Source organism: Prionailurus bengalensis, chromosome B4, assembly GCF_016509475.1.
Source record: "Prionailurus bengalensis isolate Pbe53 chromosome B4, Fcat_Pben_1.1_paternal_pri, whole genome shotgun sequence".
Taxonomy (NCBI): Eukaryota; Metazoa; Chordata; class Mammalia; order Carnivora; family Felidae; genus Prionailurus; species Prionailurus bengalensis.
This window is the reverse complement of record NC_057358.1, coordinates 63,572,039-63,589,889: the sequence shown is the minus strand read 5'-3', so window position 1 is coordinate 63,589,889 and position 17,851 is coordinate 63,572,039. Positions and strand designations below refer to the sequence as shown.

General features: G+C 38.5%; 1 protein-coding gene across 6 annotated transcripts in view; it reads left to right on the top strand.

Annotated features, from left to right (window-relative positions):
* Positions 1-17,851, top strand: part of DENND5B (DENN domain containing 5B) — a 195,057-nt gene that overhangs the window by 128,425 nt on the left and 48,781 nt on the right. For 3 of the 6 annotated variants that reach the window (XM_043562863.1, XM_043562864.1, XM_043562862.1), the window contains 5 exons: positions 6,707-6,800; positions 7,624-7,734; positions 10,878-11,009; positions 12,906-13,058; positions 13,921-13,999. In XM_043562863.1, coding sequence (XP_043418798.1) covers positions 6,707-6,800; positions 7,624-7,734; positions 10,878-11,009; positions 12,906-13,058; positions 13,921-13,999 — 569 coding nt within the window. The remainder of the gene's footprint in view (positions 1-6,706; positions 6,801-7,623; positions 7,735-10,877; positions 11,010-12,905; positions 13,059-13,920; positions 14,000-17,851) is intronic. The other 3 variants (XM_043562865.1, XM_043562867.1, XM_043562866.1) reach the window with 1 other exon arrangement.

The following is a 17,851-nucleotide window of genomic DNA, read 5'->3' as shown; positions in this document are numbered from 1 at the left end:
CCATCTTTCCTAGGGAAGAACTACATGAAGCAGTGGTTGAGATCAAATGGCCTAACCCTGAAGACAGTGGCATTATAATGTGTTGGTAGAAGTCTGAGATTGGGTTACTGGCAAAGTTAGGATTAGAACTCATTTCTCCTTACTCCAGGGACCGAGTTCGGAATTCTCATTCATAAAGCCTGGAGGTCTGGAAAGTCTTCAGTCCAGTATCCTTTTACATATTTGGAAAAGGAGTGCTGTACAGTGAAGTAAAAAATTATGTCGGTGGAGTATGTGACTTTTGATCTTGGGATTGTGAGTTCATGCCCCACTTTAGGTATAGAGATTACTTAAATATAAAATCTTAAAAAAATAAGAATTTTAAAAACTTTGATTAAACTCTTTTATTTAAATAGATTGTCTAAACTTCAATGAAGTCAGTAGTGGAAGATGATTCATGAGGAAGGTGGAAAAGTTATGTATTCACAATGAAATCTTACCCTCCTGTAGAAAATGCAAGTATTTATACTAAGGTCTTGGAAAGGAAGATTGTGGAGATAATTTAATGTGCTGCTTACAAGATAGAAATAAATAGCTAATGACTGAAAATGTTACCTTACTTCGTTAATTTGCAGGGGTTTGCCCTCCATTAAAGAAGTGTTTCTGCTCTTTTAACCCTTTTTTTCAGTTTATTTATATATTTTGAGGACGTGGGGGCAGAGAGAGAGGGGGGTGAAGAGAGAATCCCAAGCAGGCCCTGCACAGAGCCCAGTGCGAGGCTTGAACTCAACAAACTGTAAGATCATGATCTGAGCCAAAGTCAAGAGTCAGATGCTTAACCGACAAAGTCACCCAGGTGCCCCTATTCCTGCTTTTTTAAACACTGAACTTAAAAGTGTGCTAAGACATATTGACCAGTATGGGGGTTCAAACCTTCCAGATGATTGTACTAGATATAATATTCTATTTTTCAGAAATGAATGAGAATTTTCCATCAGAACAGACTAGTCATCAGCTTACTTGTTTTTTCCTATGCTTGTAAAATATCCTAATTGTATGAATTACCTTTATATTAGTGGACTATTAATTTAAATCGTTTTCATTTCATTTAAATAGTATTTCCTTTTAATAGCATTAGGTTGTTCATTCATTTATTTAGCAAATATTTATGGAACCCCTACTGTATGTGAGACACTGTCCTGTTCACTGGGAATTTAGCAGTGAACAAAACAACAGAAGTCCCTGCTTTCAAGGAGGAGGAGACAAAGGAACTTAATTTGTAAAATAAATAACCTATCAGGTAGTGATAAGATTTGTGAAGAAAAATAAAGCAGAAAAGGGAAGTAGGGAGTGTTAAGTAGGGAAGATTTCAACTTTAAAATCTTACTGCAGTATTTTCTTGCTTTTAATCTTGTGTATAATCCCAAGGTTGAGCCCTAAGCATTACATTTTCAGGTATATTGTAGTCTGAAAGAGAAAAGGTCTAAGAACTCATGGCAGGATAAAGAGATTTATAACCATGCCTCTGCAAATGGCTGACCAACTATTAGAATTTCATAGGCTGCTTTTGAAACAAAAGCAAATAAGCAATCATTAGTATTTCAGCGAATGTGATCATCTTTGGCAACAATATGCTTAGTAAATGAGACTTAATAATGAAAAGAACAGAATAATTCCTTGACAAGACCAGGAATGGGTATAGTTCATCATAATTTTCTCAAGCAGATGATCATTTCCTTGTTTTGAAAATAAAATAGAAACAAAATTAAAATTTTTTGTCCCACAGGAGTGTATAGTGAGATGCTAGTTATATCATGTAAATTAATATTTACCCTTTTCTTTACCTAAAGCCTTTTCCACTTTTGCCTGCCAAGGAAACTGTTCTGCCATTTGTAGTCTCCTTTTCTTTATTTATTATATAAATGCATTGGCTTGTTTTTATAGTCTATTTTTACTATTTATTTGACCCACTCTGTCCAGTAACCCTAATTTTTTAAATTCCTGAACAAATATTACTATGTTTCACTGACCTTTTTTGCTACAGGGCTATTTCCAAAGCCCCCAGCCCTTTATACATTTTGTTACTTATACTTCCCCTTTGTTTATTATATAAATTTATCATCTGGTGTTTATATTCTGCTTCAGAGTTGTGAAAGAAAAACAATATTCATGGTACCTGTTGAAGATTTGAGACACACTTTATTCAAGGGGGGCCATGTAGGGACCGTTGCACTGAGGGCTTGCAGTGGGAGAGAGGGAGATTGAACTTTATTCCAAATACAATATGTGGTAAGTAGGAATTTATAGTCAAGTAGCAGAGTGGAAAAAAACTTACTAAGAGGAAACATCAAAAGTAAGGTGAGGGGTGGATTTTGACTAAACCAACCTAACAGGATTCTTGCTGAAGGCAGGCCTGGGTGATCAGACATCACCTGGGGGGTTATGGATGATGTAGAAACTGATCAGACTGGCACAAAAACAGATACATAGACCAATGGAATAAAATAGAAACCCCAGAACTAGACCCACAAACATATGGCCAACTGATCTTTGACAAAGCAGGAAAGAACATCCAATGGAAAAAAGTCTCTTTAACAAATGGTGCTGGGAGAACTGGACAGCAACATGCAGAAGGCTGAAACTAGACCACTTTCTCACACCATTCACAAAAATAAACTCAAAATGGATAAAGGACCTGAATGTGAGACAGGAAACCATCAAAACCCTAGAGGAGAAAGCAGGAAAAGACCTCTCTGACCTCAGCCATAGCAATCTCTTACTCGACACATCCCCAAAGGCAAGGGAATTAAAAGCAAAAATGAATTACTGGGACCTTATGAAGATAAAAAGCTTCTGCACAGCAAAGGAAACCACCAACAAAACTAAAAGGCAACCAACGGAATGGGAAAAGATATTTGCAAATGACATATCGGACAAAGGGCTAGTATCCAAAATCTATAAAGAGCTCACCAAACTCCACACCCGAAAAACAAATAACCCAGTGAAGAAATGGGCAGAAAACATGAATAGACACTTCTCTAAAGAAGACATCCGGATGGCCAACAGGCACATGAAAAGATGCTCAACATCGCTCCTTATCAGGGAAATACAAATCAAAACCACACTCAGATATCACCTCACGCCAGTCAGAGTGGCCAAAATGAACAAATCAGGAGACTATAGATGCTGGCGAGGATGTGGAGAAACGGGAACCCTCTTGCACTGTTGGTGGAATGCAAATTGGTGCAGCCACTCTGGAAAACAGTGTGGAGGTTCCTCAGAAAATTAAAAATAGACCTACCCTATGACCCAGCAATAGCACTGCTAGGAATTTACCCAAGGGATACAGGAGTACTGATGCATAGGGGCACTTGTACCCCAATGTTTATAGTAGCACTCTCAAGAATAGCCAAATTATGGAAAGAGCCCAAATGTCCATCAACTGATGAATGGATAAAGAAATTGTGGTTTATATACACAATGGAGTACTACAGGGCAATGAGAAAGAACAAAATATGGCCCTTTGTAGCAACGTGGATGGAACTGGAGAGTGTGATGCTAAGTGAAATAAGCCATACAGAGAAAGACAGATACCATATGGTTTCACTCTTATGTGGATCCTGAGAAACTTAACAAAAACCCATGGGGGAGGGGAAGGAAAAAAAAAAAGAGTGGGAGAGAGCCAAAGCATAAGAGACTCTTCAAAACTGAGAACAAAGTGAGGGTTGATGGGGGGTGGGAGGGAGGCGAGGGTGGGTGATGGGTATTGAGGAGGGCACCTTTTGGGATGAGCACTGGCTGTTGTATGGAAACCAATTTGACAATAAATTTCATATATTGAAAAAAATTAAAAAGAAAAAAAGAAACTGATCAGACATTGAGAATGATCAAATACTGAGGATGGGGGCTCTCCTGCTAAACTGACTTAGCAACGTTCTTGTCAAAACTGGATTTTATAAGGAAGTGCACAGAGTGACCTAGGAGAAGGTTCAGAAGCCTAACTAAGGTTTGATCAAGCGAAGAATCTTTCTTTGTCAGTGCCTTAATATTCTTTTTTTCTGGATCTTCCTTCTCAGTCACCCCAGTTTTTTTTGTATCCTTTTTACAGTCTTACTTTAATACTTTGTTATTGGGACATTTCCAAGGTCTCCACTTCAACGATTTATCACTAGGACTTGGTATTTTTTGTCCCAATATAAACCTATTTTTTTATTTTTTTATTTAATTTTTTAAATTTTAAAACCTATTTTTTTAAACTATTTTAAGAGGGACTACCTTTCTTGATGTCATTTTTGTCATAATTATTCAGTGTTCCTCTAAATAGCAGACTGAAATGAAATGATTCAGAAGCTTGAAACCAAAGGCATGCGTAAATTACCTTAAAAGCAACAAAAGAAGCTGCATTCTCATTTTAAGCTTTTTGTAAATTGCATACTTTATTAAATAAAAAAATAAAAATAATGAACTGTCAGTAATACAATATGACTTTTCCTGAGTGCCAAAGTATAAATTCATTTTTTAAAATTTATATAGCTCTGTGCTATCAAGAATATACGCAAGAGTAGATACTCTTAGAAAGTGTGATGAATACATAGTCATGGGGATGATAACTCAAGATTTGAGAAATTTTTTAAAATGGTTTGATTTAAAATAATATACGCTCACTAGAAAATTTAGAATACTTGAAAGTGATAGGGTAAATTTTAAAACGCCCATAATGCCATCACCATGAGATGTCAACATTTCTTGTCATGCTCTTCCATTGCATAGGTCATGGTGTGCATGTCCATGTTTACTTTTTCACAAAATTAGGAGATTATTTATACAATGTTTTATCTTGTTTGTTTTCCCCACTCATTATTGTACCATGAACATTCTCCTATCTTAATATTCCTAGCAACTTTTTTAATGATTACATATTTCATTATATAGCACCCCCTACTGTTGAACAGTTAGGTTGTTTTGAGCACATTTACTTGATCCTGATTAACTCTTGGTTGTAAGATCTGTTATTAACTCAAAAGCTTTTTGGAAAATTTATACATTAAACATGTATATGGAATAGAAGACACATTAATTTTAGGAACATTTAAAGGCCAAACTATGAGTCTTGGATTAAGGAAACAATTTGTTATTACATACAGGTTGTGAGGAATGTCTGTAAGCCTAAATGTTAGACTGGATTTCTGATTATGTATTTAGAGTGTATTTATAGAAAGTCCAGGTGATGTACAGACTGCCAAAAAAACAGTGACAGACATACCAGCTCTTCGAGAGTTTATAGTAGAGAGGATTTTATAGGAATAGAGATAAGTGATTGTAACACAATGTGATAGGTAATAAAATTGGGGAGTATAAGAAGGGTAGACAGTTTAGAATTGGAAGAATTAAAGAACATTTTCTGTATAACATTGAAGCTATCTGAAAGAATAGAAATTGGGAGGAAACTTCAGGGACAAAGGCTCAAAGGTGACAGAACTGACCCCATTGGAAACACTGACTTAGTTGAAAATAGCTGGAGTTATAAGATGGTACTAAGTGTAGCAGAGAGATTGGTTGAGCTAGGAATTGAATGATAGCCATTGGATATGACAGTTAAGGATATAAATGGCTTCAAGAGCATTGTCGGGGGAAGCTTATTTGAGATAAACCGAACATCCAAAGGTAACTAAATAGAAGCCTTATATGTAATCTTTTAAGAATTTTTACAGGAAAGAGTGAAGCAAGAAACTTACACATAACTGTAGAGGGTCAAGAGAGAGACCAGCATGCTTGTAAGCTGAAGAGAAATTATTCAGTTGAGAAAGAAAAATTGGAGATTCAGAAAAAGATGACTAGGGTCACCTGGGTGGCTCAGTTGCTTAAGCGTCCAACTTCAGCTCAGGTTATGATCTCATGGTTGGTGAGTTCAAGCCCCACATCGGGCCCCACACTGACCTGACCATGCAGAGCCTGCTTGGGATTCTCTCTCTCTCTGTCTCTCTCTCTCTCTCTGTCTCTCTCTCTCTCTCTCTCTCTCTGTCCCTCCCCCATTTGTACACTCTCTCTCCCTCTCAAAATGAATAAACTTAAAAAAATAAAAGAAAGAGATAGTTAATGCGGCAGGTTGAAGAAAGCAAGAGAGAATTAGTCAAGGAGTTTCTTACAGGTGGCAGTAATAGTTTTGAGCTATGGCCAGTATATTTTATACTTTGGGATTAGAAGAAAGATGAAATGTCTGTGTATACATCGTTTAAGCAGAAGGCAGGCAATTGAGGGGAGGCCCTTGAGGATAAAGCGAAAGGTTTGGAACAGTTTTTGAGGGGAATGGGAGAGAGGTGATAAAGGGCATGACAAATCAACCACTAATCTACATAGGTATGAGAAGTTACACGATAGTATTCATCCAGGGTTTGGGGGTCTGTTGGACAGTAAAGTGGAAAGGAGAGGATCATTATGAGGTGATACTATGTATTTTTTTAACCTCAGTTTTTAAAAAGTACTGATTTTAGTGATGGTTACATGTCTCTGAATATAATAAAAACCGCTGGAATTGTATGCTTTAAATAGGTGTATTGTGTGGTATTTAATTACATTACAATAAAGACATTACATATTTAAAGAATTGGTTGAAAAATAAGTATTGTTAGTCTTTTAAACAGTACATTTTTTCTATTTTGGAGATAAGTGATCGCGTTCTTGTTGTTTGTTTTAACCTGCACCTTCTTGGGTACGGCTATTTTTCCAGTCGCTGGGTGAGTCGGAGCGCCACGGCGCAGCGCAGGAAAGACCGCCTTCGCCAACATTCCGAGCACATTGGATTGGACAACGACCTGAGGGAGGTATGTGGGCCGCCTTCCCAGGACGCCTCCATACAAGAGCCATGAACTAGGCTTACTCAGCTCAGCAGTTGTCATGGTGCAAGTTCTTCCGATTTCTTTACAGAATGGTTTTGTTTTATTTTAAAATAGTAATCCTTTTGTACTGACTTTAAAAGAACACCTTTTTGTAATTTTAATACACCTAAAATACGGCCCTAAAACAAGTCTCCCTGTGTACCACATCAAATAAAGGCTAAGTTTAGGATACATTTTTGGTCAGTATGTCTCCTGTGGGGGGAAAAAGTATACAAGAAACATATTTTAAGTTTCAAGCATAATTTAAACTTAGAATAAAGATGCATTTGCTTGTGCTTTATCCTTGGATTGTGGACACCATTTTGTAAAGTGTTTAGAAATTATTTTTGAATTAAGATCTTTATGCTTTATTTGTACTACTTAAAAATACAAGCATAGTTATACATTTGAATAATTATAAGTAAGTTTTGGTTATTGTAATCAAAGAAAAATGCAATCGGAAGATCTATTAACTATTTTCTAAACTCAGATGTGTAAAATAAAGCAGAAAATATCATTCCAAATATCTATTGCTTTTTGGTTGAAATGTTCATACATTTATGATTTTAAACATTTTCTTAAAAATTGAAGCATAATCTGTCTAGTGCTTTTCTTTGTGCTATCATATTTTCTTCTTTCCCCTCCCTTTTGCTGTGACTTTATATCATATGCATGCACATTTTGCTGGTCTTTTTCTCCCTGTCCTTTTTTTTTTTTTTTTTTTTTTTTTTTTCGCTTTTCTGTCATTGGCACTTCTCCATCCTCTTAGCCTTCCGGGGAACTTTTGGTCTGTCAGAACTCCATGGCATTCTGGGAGTGGGATCAGGGTCTACCTCCTCCTGCACGACTTCCTAAAAAATCCTTCTCTGAGTGCTGCCTGGTATGTTCTTTGCCTGAAAGTGCTTTGCAGATGTTCCTGAATCTTGTCTTTGGTGTCCTTGAATCCACATGTGTGTGTGCATATAGCTGTAGAGCCTCACATCACCTTGTGACGTGAATTGTCAGCCCCTCAATTTTGCTCTCCACTTCCCGTTATGTTTGATACCTTTTCTTGGTGGTGTGTGCTAATGCAAGTAATTCTGAACTCTTGGCAGGTAAAACTAATTATTCAGATTCCTTATTAGTGGTATTTTGAAGGTAAGGGGGGAGTTGTGGAGGGACCAGACGTAGCACTTGTGTTCTTTCAAAGGAGAAATATATTAAATGTTCAAACTCCCTTTAAGTATTTTGCAGAAATGCAGAAATAATTCATTTTTGAACAGTTTTTCTTTTCTGGCTGGGTTTTACTCCACAGTATTTTAATGAACTTCCTGATCTGTTTTTTGAGGGTTTTGTTGTTGTTGTTTTGGTTTGGTTTTTTATTGTTTTAGTTTGAAATGTGTTTCCTCTCTTCCTGGTTTGTATTTTATGTGGTAAGAAAAGCAGATCATCAGTATAGAATTTTAGTTCTAAGAGGAACCCTTGAGGTCACCTTGTCCAACATTACATGAAGTCCAAGAGACTTGCCCAAAGTTAAATGGACACACAAAGCAGAGCTGGGCCTATAGCCCAGGACTGCTGATAGCCAAACTGGTCCTCTTCCCAATAACCCTGTTTACCAGGTTGCACTCAACAGCTCCTCACCTGAGGACAAGAGGAACTTAGGACTCCTGGTTTGTTATTTTTGTCTTTGACAGAAATGAAGAAGAGCATAGTAGAAATCTCAGAAGAAATCTGGGGTCACTTCCTTTTAGTAGTAAAATGAACTTCTTATAAAGACATTCCTTGTGAAAGACTTCTCTTTCTTCTCCATTTTTCACCTTAAAGTACACCTTTTCCTCCAACTGCCCCAAAGAAAATTACATTTTTATCATCACTTGTTTACTATAAAGGCAAGTGCTCTATTTCTTGCAATGTACATAGGCAGCCTCACTTCTTGTGAGGAAGGGCCTCCTGCCACCCCCTCTATCCTCTGTGTGCATGTCCGAGGAATGTTGCTCATTCCATGGCTTCACCAGAGATGCTCAGGAGAAGACTGGGCCCTATGGCATTCGCTGTTGGCTGATAATCATATTGCCCCATATGTGCTGTGTACTTGGTAAATATGACCAGTCAAAGGATAACCCCATTCTAGCTTGTTTTCATTTATAAAATAGAACATACACTTTAACAGGGCTTTATTCTTAATCCAGTTATTTACTTAATAACCTAATTGTTCATATATTTTTGAAAAAACAGAAATGCCAAGACCTGTTTCTAGTCTCTAGCCTGACAGTGTTCCTCACTCCTTCTAGCCAGTGTTTCTTCCTAAGCTAAGACTGAATCTTCCCTCTTCTGGAGGACTGAGTCACAGTAGTTCTCTCTGCATGTGCACAAGTCCTAAAGGTGGAAGAACAGACACAGGGGAGAAACAACCCCTTTAACATTTGCCAGTTAACATTTGTTTTTACTAGCCTTTTATCTCTGATTTGTAATAATCCAGATAATATCTATACCACCTGAAATGTTAGGAAGTGCACGTGTTATAATTCTCATATAGGATCTCTGCCTTGTATCTCAGGTGGGTTTTGCTGAAGCTTTTCATTTCCTGCGTTTATTTATTTGAAAACTAACCTTCAGGATGTTTTGATAGACCTTATTACCCTTAGCTTCCCTGGTGGTGATAGTTGTCTCTCATTTTCAATTTTCCCTCTTTCTTTGACCCTCTAAAAAAGATTTGAAGCCAAAAATATAGACACAAATATAATGGAAACTAAGTATTTGTAGCATTCATTTTTTAAAAATCTTTCCTTAAAATGATTGCACTAGAAAGGAAACATTTTCTGTTTATGCAGTAGCAGGTACACTGATCAGCCAAATCCCTAATCAGTGGGATTTTTTAGAAATTTGTACAAGATTTAGCAGATTATTTGTCTTCCAAAGGGAAATATTTTAAATGTACAAACTCCCTTTTATTTAAAGAATGCAAAGGATTTTACACATCTTCCCTTACAATATCAAATTCTTCCCTTAAGATAGTAAAGATAGATTTCACATATGTGCCTGTGGGAGGATGTGCTGGCTTACAATCTCTCTCTCCCCTCAACAAACTGCTAGTTTTACTATATCACTTAGAGTAGTTATTCTCTAAAAATGGTCCTAAGACACTTGGACTTTGCGGAGATTCTGCCCCGTGGTCCTGATGCAAACGTAAAGTATGTAGATGAGCTTTTGCAGGTGGCACAGAAAGAAGAGGGACAACCAGCGTCCTGTGGTAATCACCCATAGTGATTTTTTTTCTCCTGGACATTCACTAACTAAAGCTCAAGAGCAGTGGACTGGATTTCTGTGGTACTCTCTGAGCCATCACTTTCTCTGAAAGTAATATGTTTCCACTTTCTCTTGATTGTGGAACAAGGCAAGGAAGGGGGGAATGTAGCAAACAAGTTCAGAGTGAGTTCATGGTCTTTCTTGTGAGGTATGGGGGCATGTTTTATGCCCATTTTACAAGTAAGCAAATATGCCTGAGGTTATAAAATTAGTTGCAACCAGGTTTTAGAGCTCCTGATTTCCCTGTTGTGACTTGATTAAAAGCAAAGGGTTGGGTTGGAGAGCACTGCCCAAGAGGGTAGGAGTGTGTTCAGTCTCGATCTGTGGGGAGAGGAGGAAACCAGTGATCTGAGAATCACTGGTTTCTTGTAGAACCTTGGATTAGTAATCCAGAAACCCCAATTTTTTTCATCCCCATCATGCTCCTGACTAATCACAACCTCGGGTATTCCCAGTAAAAAGATTAAACTAGATGAGATTAGATTCCATCGTATTTTGAATGTGTTTTAACCTGATGGGGTTTCTGTCACCCTCATTTTCACAGGGGTTAACAATTGGGAAGTGAGGAGAGTACGAATGCCCTCTGCCTTTAGGTGGCGCTAAAACTTGAATTGCTATTGCATGAATACACTTATGGCCTTCTTTGCATCTTGTTGTTTCTGCACTTGTTTGTGTAATGTTAAGAAAGGAGAGTATCTGATGTTTACGTATTTAAAAATACTCTTTAATTTTTAGAAATATATGCAAGAGGCGCGAAGTTTAGGAAAAAACCTGAGGCAACCCAAATTGTCAGACCTTTCTCCTGCAGTGATTGCACAGACCAACTGCAAATTTGTAGAAGGCTTATTAAAAGAATGTAGAATGAAGGTACGTATTACTCACTGATGGAAGACGGTGTGCTATCATGTTAATTCCATTTGTGAGGCTAAGATGAGCTGAATCAGCTCCCATCTGGGCCTGCAGCTTTCCTCGAAGAAAACTTTTCCTGGGGTATAAACCTCACGTACTCTTTACTGAGGTCATGAATTTTCACGGGTTCTCTGTTGCCCATAGAATCAGTGACATGAGAGCCCTGCACAATTTCTCTCACCTCTTCAGCCATTGCTGTCTTTTTCTCCAACATGAACAGGACAGTAAGCCAGTCAGAAGTTGTATCAGGAATGTGGTCATCTTATGCGAAAGGCAACACGGTTTTTGTGTAGAACCTTGTCCATGCCCATCATGTATGTATACCCATGAGGAAGAAGACCTTAGCTATAGGTTAGGTTTGTATATATTAACACACTAGTCGTCTTCTCAGATAGCTGTGTTCATCAAAGGTGATAATACAAACTGACAAAATTCAAGACATCATTTTAGCCAGTAATTCCATTCTTTTATTTGACAGTCACTTCTGGAGTACCTTCTGTGTATTCAGTATATACACTGGTTTCAGTATCAGCATACAGTGTTGAATCAGAGAGATGGTCTCGACCTTAAAGAACTAGATTCTCTCTCACTTTACATTTGATAAGTGCAGCTAAGACTGCTGTAAGTTGCTTACTTGAAACTAATTTCTATTTCCTTTTTATTTTCTGGTGCATACTCATGAGCAGAGACAAGATAAAAGAGGAAAAGAGGAAGGAAAAAGAGACCTGGTTCACTCACAGATTAGGGAGTTCTGAAAAAATTTAGAGCTGTTTGTGTTGTCGTTTTTGCCTAAGTGTAGTCAAAGCTAACTGCAGGTACCTTCAGTCTGCCAACGTGCAGGGGCAGTGGAGGCTTAGTTGCAGTGGCAGGATGGGTTTCACATTCTTCCCATTTCCTGGGTCTGGTGTGATTCCCCAAAGTTATTCAAGCTAGTATTCTGAGAACTGTCCATCATAAATGTTTACTTGAGGATACTTTCATATAGTATCATATTCTCCCACTAGTGACCCCGTATTTGTCTGACAAAATAATAAAACTATATGTGATATTACTGCAGTTATTTGACCACAGAAATTAAGATACTTTTCCCGGGGGCGCCTGGGTGGCGCAGTCGGTTAAGCGTCCGACTTCAGCCAGGTCACGATCTCACGGTCCGTGACTTCGAGCCCCGCGTCGGGCTCTGGGCTGATGGCTCAGAGCCTGGAGCCTGTTTCCGATTCTGTGTCTCCCTCTCGCTCTGCCCCTCCCCCGTTCATGCTCTGTCTCTCTCTGTCCCAAAAATAAATAAACGTTGGAAAAAAAAAAAAAAAAAGATACGTTTCCCAAAGTGATTAAAAATCTACAATTAGAAGTATAATGAAGGGATGGGGGACTGGCTCAGTAGGTGGAGTGTGCCACTCTTGATCTCGGGGTTGTGGATTCAAGCCCCACATGGGGTGTAGAGCTTACTAAAAAAATAATAATAATAATCTTAGAAAAAAGATGTAGGGGCGCCTGGGTGGCTCAGTCGGTTGAGCGGCCAACTTCGGCTCAGGTCACGATCTCGCAGTCCGTGAGTTCGAGCCCCGCATTGGGCTCTGTGCTGACAGCTCGGAGCCTGGAGCCTGTTTCGGATTCTGTGTCTCCCTCTCTCTGGCCCTCCCCCGTTCATGCTCCGTCTCTCTCTGTCTCAAAAATAAATAAAGGTTAAAAAAAATTTTTTTTAATAAATAAATAAATAGATAGATAAATAAATAAATAAAATTTTAAAAAGGTGTAATGAAAGGAACCCAGGTCTCTGATCTAGTAGTTGACTTGTTGGCTTTTTTACTTCACTACTGGGATAACACTTGTGACCACATGTGATGTTCTCAGACAAAACGCATGTTGGTGGAGAAGATGGGACATGAAGCAGTGGAACTGGGCCATGGAGAAGCAAACATAACCGGCTTGGAGGAGAACACCTTGATCGCCAGTCTCTGTGACCTGCTGGAAAGGATATGGAGCCACGGCTTGCAGATTAAGCAGGTAATAGTCTCAGGAGGTCCTGGTGATGTGGCTCGTTAGGAACCCTGTCAAGAAATGTCACAAAGAGAAAAAGATAAACATTAAAGGGTATGTTTCTTTGTCACAGGATAACGGGAAATGCACCATAGGCTTTTTAATTCCAGAAAAAGAAAATAAAACCCATGATTAAGAGGTGGTTTGGGGCTCTTTTCCTGGTAAACAGAAGAGGATAAAACAGCACATTTACTGCAGAGGCCATATCCCCTGTTGAGTGTCTGCTTTCGTCACTGTCCAGGAAAAAAATCTGTTAGCCAGAATTAACCTTCTTTACCATTTTAAGGTATCTAGTTATTCAGGGTGCAAAAAATCAAATGGTTTCTTTGTTTTTGTCCCTCTTATCTCCTGTTCTGATTGTTTTCTGTTGTGAATATGTTCTTTCTTCCTCCCCTCTTTCTCCTCTGGCTTTTTTTCTTCCATAGTTGGCATTCCATACACACAAACATATTTTGCATATGGATATACACAAATACACTCTGTGCTGCTAGAGCCTTTTAATTCTGTGGTTACTAGTGTGGCCAGTGTAGACAGTCCTAAACATACAATTAAATAACAGCTGAGCTGAAGTTCAGAAGTCCATGCGTACTTCTGGCGGTCTCTTTAGTTGCCCTTCCCCAGGCTATTGCTAATCTTCTCAGTGAGGCAAAGGATGACCCTCCTTTCACAAGGAGTGAGTTGCTCAGAATATTACACAGCTGAGAATGGATGAGCTTGGATCTCCAAACATCAAAATGGCCATTTCAACGTGAATGGTTTTGATAAGAAATTATTTTTTGATTAATTAGTTCTTATAAGATGAAAAATTTTTTGTGCCTTGTAATTTCAGGGGAAGTCAGCTTTGTGGTCACATTTAATTCAGTTTCAGGACAGAGAAGAGAAACAAGAGCATCTTGCAGAATCACCAGGTGAGAGTTCATTGGTTTGTTTCTGCGGAACTGGTGGCATTGGACCATGGGAAGAATCAGTAGGATACGGCTTTGTCTATACTTCCTCTCTCTCTCTCTCAGGCTGAAACTTACCCATCTTGCCAGTAGTGGGGTAAGGCAGAAGGAGCAATAGTCACTTGACCTTTCTGATCTTCATCCACAAGACAGGGAAAATAATGTTACGCTATATAAGAGTATAATGTTGATTAAATGAGATAACATGTGAAAACCCCTAATGAATTGTAAAGGATCGTACAAGTATACCTTACTCTCACCACTGTTAGGCTGTAGTGTATCCTGGGTTTTTTTCCTTAAAGTTTTATACACCCATTATTAATAATCTTTCAGAAAAAAAAACATGTATATGTATATATGCCTCAAAAGTCTTCAGGAGTCATATTTCTTCTTCAGTTTACAGCACGACATCACTTGTTAGAAGTGTTGTTATACTTTAGCTAGAGTTATATAGGGTTCATAGATACATATTTTTCTTTATGTAAAATAACCATCTATTTCACAAAAAGTAGAAGTAATGGTGGAAATCTAGTAGAGATAAAATGTTTTATATTCAATCAGCTATTTGGGAACCTTTTATAAAATTATAGATTCCCCAGGATGCCTGGGTGGCTCAGTCAGTTAAGCATCTGACTTCAGTTCAGGTCATGATCTTGCAGTTCATGGGTTCAAGCCCTGCGTGGGGCTCTCTGCTATTAGCACAGAGCCTGCTTCAGATCTCTGTCCCCCTGTCCCTTTGCCTCTTCCCTACTCATGCTCTTTCTCTCTCTCTCTCTCAAAAATAAGCATAAAAATTTTTAAATAAAAAATAAAGTTACAGATTATTTTGCGCATTCAGAAATGTTAAAAAAAAATAGATTTGAGAAAATAAGCCAACCAGCAGCTTAAGAAGGCATTGCAAATATAATTGAAGCATACCCTTCCATTCCCTTCATTGTAGTACTACCCTAAATGTGTTTATTGTTGGAAACCTAGGGGGTTTTTTGTTTTGTTTTGTTTTTTTAATGTTATTTATTTTTGAGAGAGAGAGGGAAAGAGATCACGTGCGTACACGCACAACGGGGGAAGGACAGAGAGAGAGGGAGACACAGAACCCAAAGCAGGTTCCAGACTTTGAGCTGTCAGCACAGAGCCCAGTGTGGGGCTCGAACTCATTAACCATGAGACCATGATATGAGCCGAAGTTGGATGCTTAACTGACTGAGCCACCCAGGCACCCTAGCAGAAACCTAGTTTTTAAATGTGTTTAATCAGACAGCTAGGAATATGAATTGATACTATATGTTATCCTGGAGCTCCACTAAATAGAATGCCAAGGTTCTGATGTCCCAAGATGTAATTGTATTTGTAAAAATTGAGATCAAGTTTAAAAGTGTTCTCTAGTGTCCATCTCCTTTGCCCTTTTCTCTCTTGAAAAATTAAAAATGCAGGGCGGTTGGGTGGCTTAAGTCAGTTGAGCATCCAACTTCAGCTCTGGTCACGATCTCACAGTTAGTGGGTTCAAGCCCTGTGTTGGGCACCGTGCTGACAGCTCAGAGCCTGGGGCCTGCTTCTGATTCTGTGTCTCCCTCTCTCTCTGCCCCTCCCCCTCTCATACTCTGTCTCTGTCTCTCAAAAATAAATACTAAAAAAAATAAAAAGGGGGCACCTGGGTGGCTCAGTGAGTTAAGAGTCCGACTTCAGCTCAGGTCACGATCTTGCTGTTTGCGAGTTTGAGCCCCGCATCAGGCTCTGTGCTAACAGCTCGGAGCCTGCAGCCTGCTTCGAATTCTGTCTCCCTCTCTCTATGCCTTTCCCCCACTTGTGCTCTGTCTGTCTCTCAAAAATGAATAAATGTAAAAAAAAATTTTTTTTAATTAAAACAAAAATAATAAAAAGTAAAAATGCATATATGCCCTGAAACGATCTCTAACATTTACCTGTGTTCCTAGAAAATTTAGCTGTTCAGACCATAAAACCATAACCAAGGTAGCTTACTCTACTTAGAAAAAATAAATTCCTACGAAGAAATAAACCCTTTATAGGATGAAATGTTGGAGAACTGAGCAGAGAGATGGAAGCATTTGACTCGTTTGCCAGATGAGGCATGTGAGAATGTCCAGCTGTTAAAGCGAGCAGCTGCCTGGCAACACCAGCAGCTTCATGGCTTTGACTGCTCAAATGATGGGTGGTTGAGGTGGAGACCAGAGACTCAGCTGTTTGCAGTGGCCTTTTGTTAGTCAGTAGTGGGGCCAGCAAAACTCTCAAGTCAAGGCTAAAAAGTATCAAACGTGTCCAAGCCTCATGTAGTCACTATTTTTGCTGCAGTGTCAAGTGTTGATAAAGGGCTAGTCATAAGAGAATGAACAAAATCTAAATATTTTTACTGATCCTAGGTAGGACTAATGTAAGCCATGTAGCTTTTGAAATCAAACTTATTATCTGTTAGGAGGGGTAGATTTTATTATAAATATTGCTGTAACACTTCTGATGATTCAGCCCATGATGTTAGAATTTTAAAATATGACAGTGTGAAATATATATAAAAACATTAGTTAAAAAATAAAATACTTCTTTATTGAGAAGCAGTGTGTTCTAATTATACAGAAATTAGCAGTTTATTGACTTGCTTTTAAATCTAGGTGAGGTTTTTTTTTCCCCCAAAATTACTTTTTGTTTACCAACTGTGAAGCATCCTAATTAATGGCAATAAACAGGCTACATTTTCATATTAAGGAGTGATCCTCTGTGTACTTAGAGTTCAAACAGTAGGTTTGAACACCACTGTTACTAGCATTGAGCCAAGATGAGACTAGATGATAGATCATTATTGTTCCTTCAGAAGCAACACTGAACAGGAGTCAGAGACATTTTAAGGGTTGCAGAAGAATGGAAAGTCTGTCTTAGCAAGAAGACCACAGCAGGGTAGATTGTCTTAATTTTTTAAAAATAGACTTTATTTTTTATAGCAGTTTTAGGTTCATGGCAATATTGAGCACACAATACAAGATTTCCCATATACTCTCCGCCCCCACATATGCACAGCCTCCCCCATTATCAGCATCCCCTAACATAGTGGTACATTTCTTATAGTTGATGAACCTACACTGACAGATCATTACCCTAAGTCCATAGTTTAGGTTCACTCTTGGTTTTGTACATATTATGGGTTTAAACAAATGTAGAGTGACGTGGATCCACCATTATAGGATCATGTAGTGTCGTTTTATTTATCCTAATATTTTCTGTACTCCACTTATTTATTTATTCCTCTGTTTCCTTACCTAACTGCTGGCAACCACTGGCCTTTTTATTTTCTCCATAGTTTTGCCTTTTCCAGAATGCCATGTAGTTAAGTGTCATGTAGTATATAGCCTTTTCAGATTGGCTTCTTTCACTTAGTAATGTGCATTTAAGTTTCTTTCACATCTTTCAGACTGTCTTAATTTTGGCTTAGTTAAATTCTGCAGTGCCAAGTCACTGCACCTAGTAGTTTGAGGTCCTATTTCAGAGAAGGGATCTTAGGATGCAATCGATCCTAGAAAGACTGTTCTTGACATATTACTCAAAAGTTTCTACCTTTAAAAATATTGGCCAATTAAAATTAAAAAAAAAAAAATGTTGGCCAGCTTAGGGGTGCCTGGGTGGCCCAGTCAGTTGAGTGTCCAACTCTTCATTTCGGCTCATATCATGATCCTGGAGTCATGGGATCAAGCCCTGCATTGGGCTCTGCACTGCGTGTGGAGCCTGCTTGAGATTCTCTCTCTCTCTCTCTCTCTCTCTCTCTCTCTCTCTCCCCCTTTCCCCCCCCCCCCCACCTTCTCTCTCTCTCTTAAC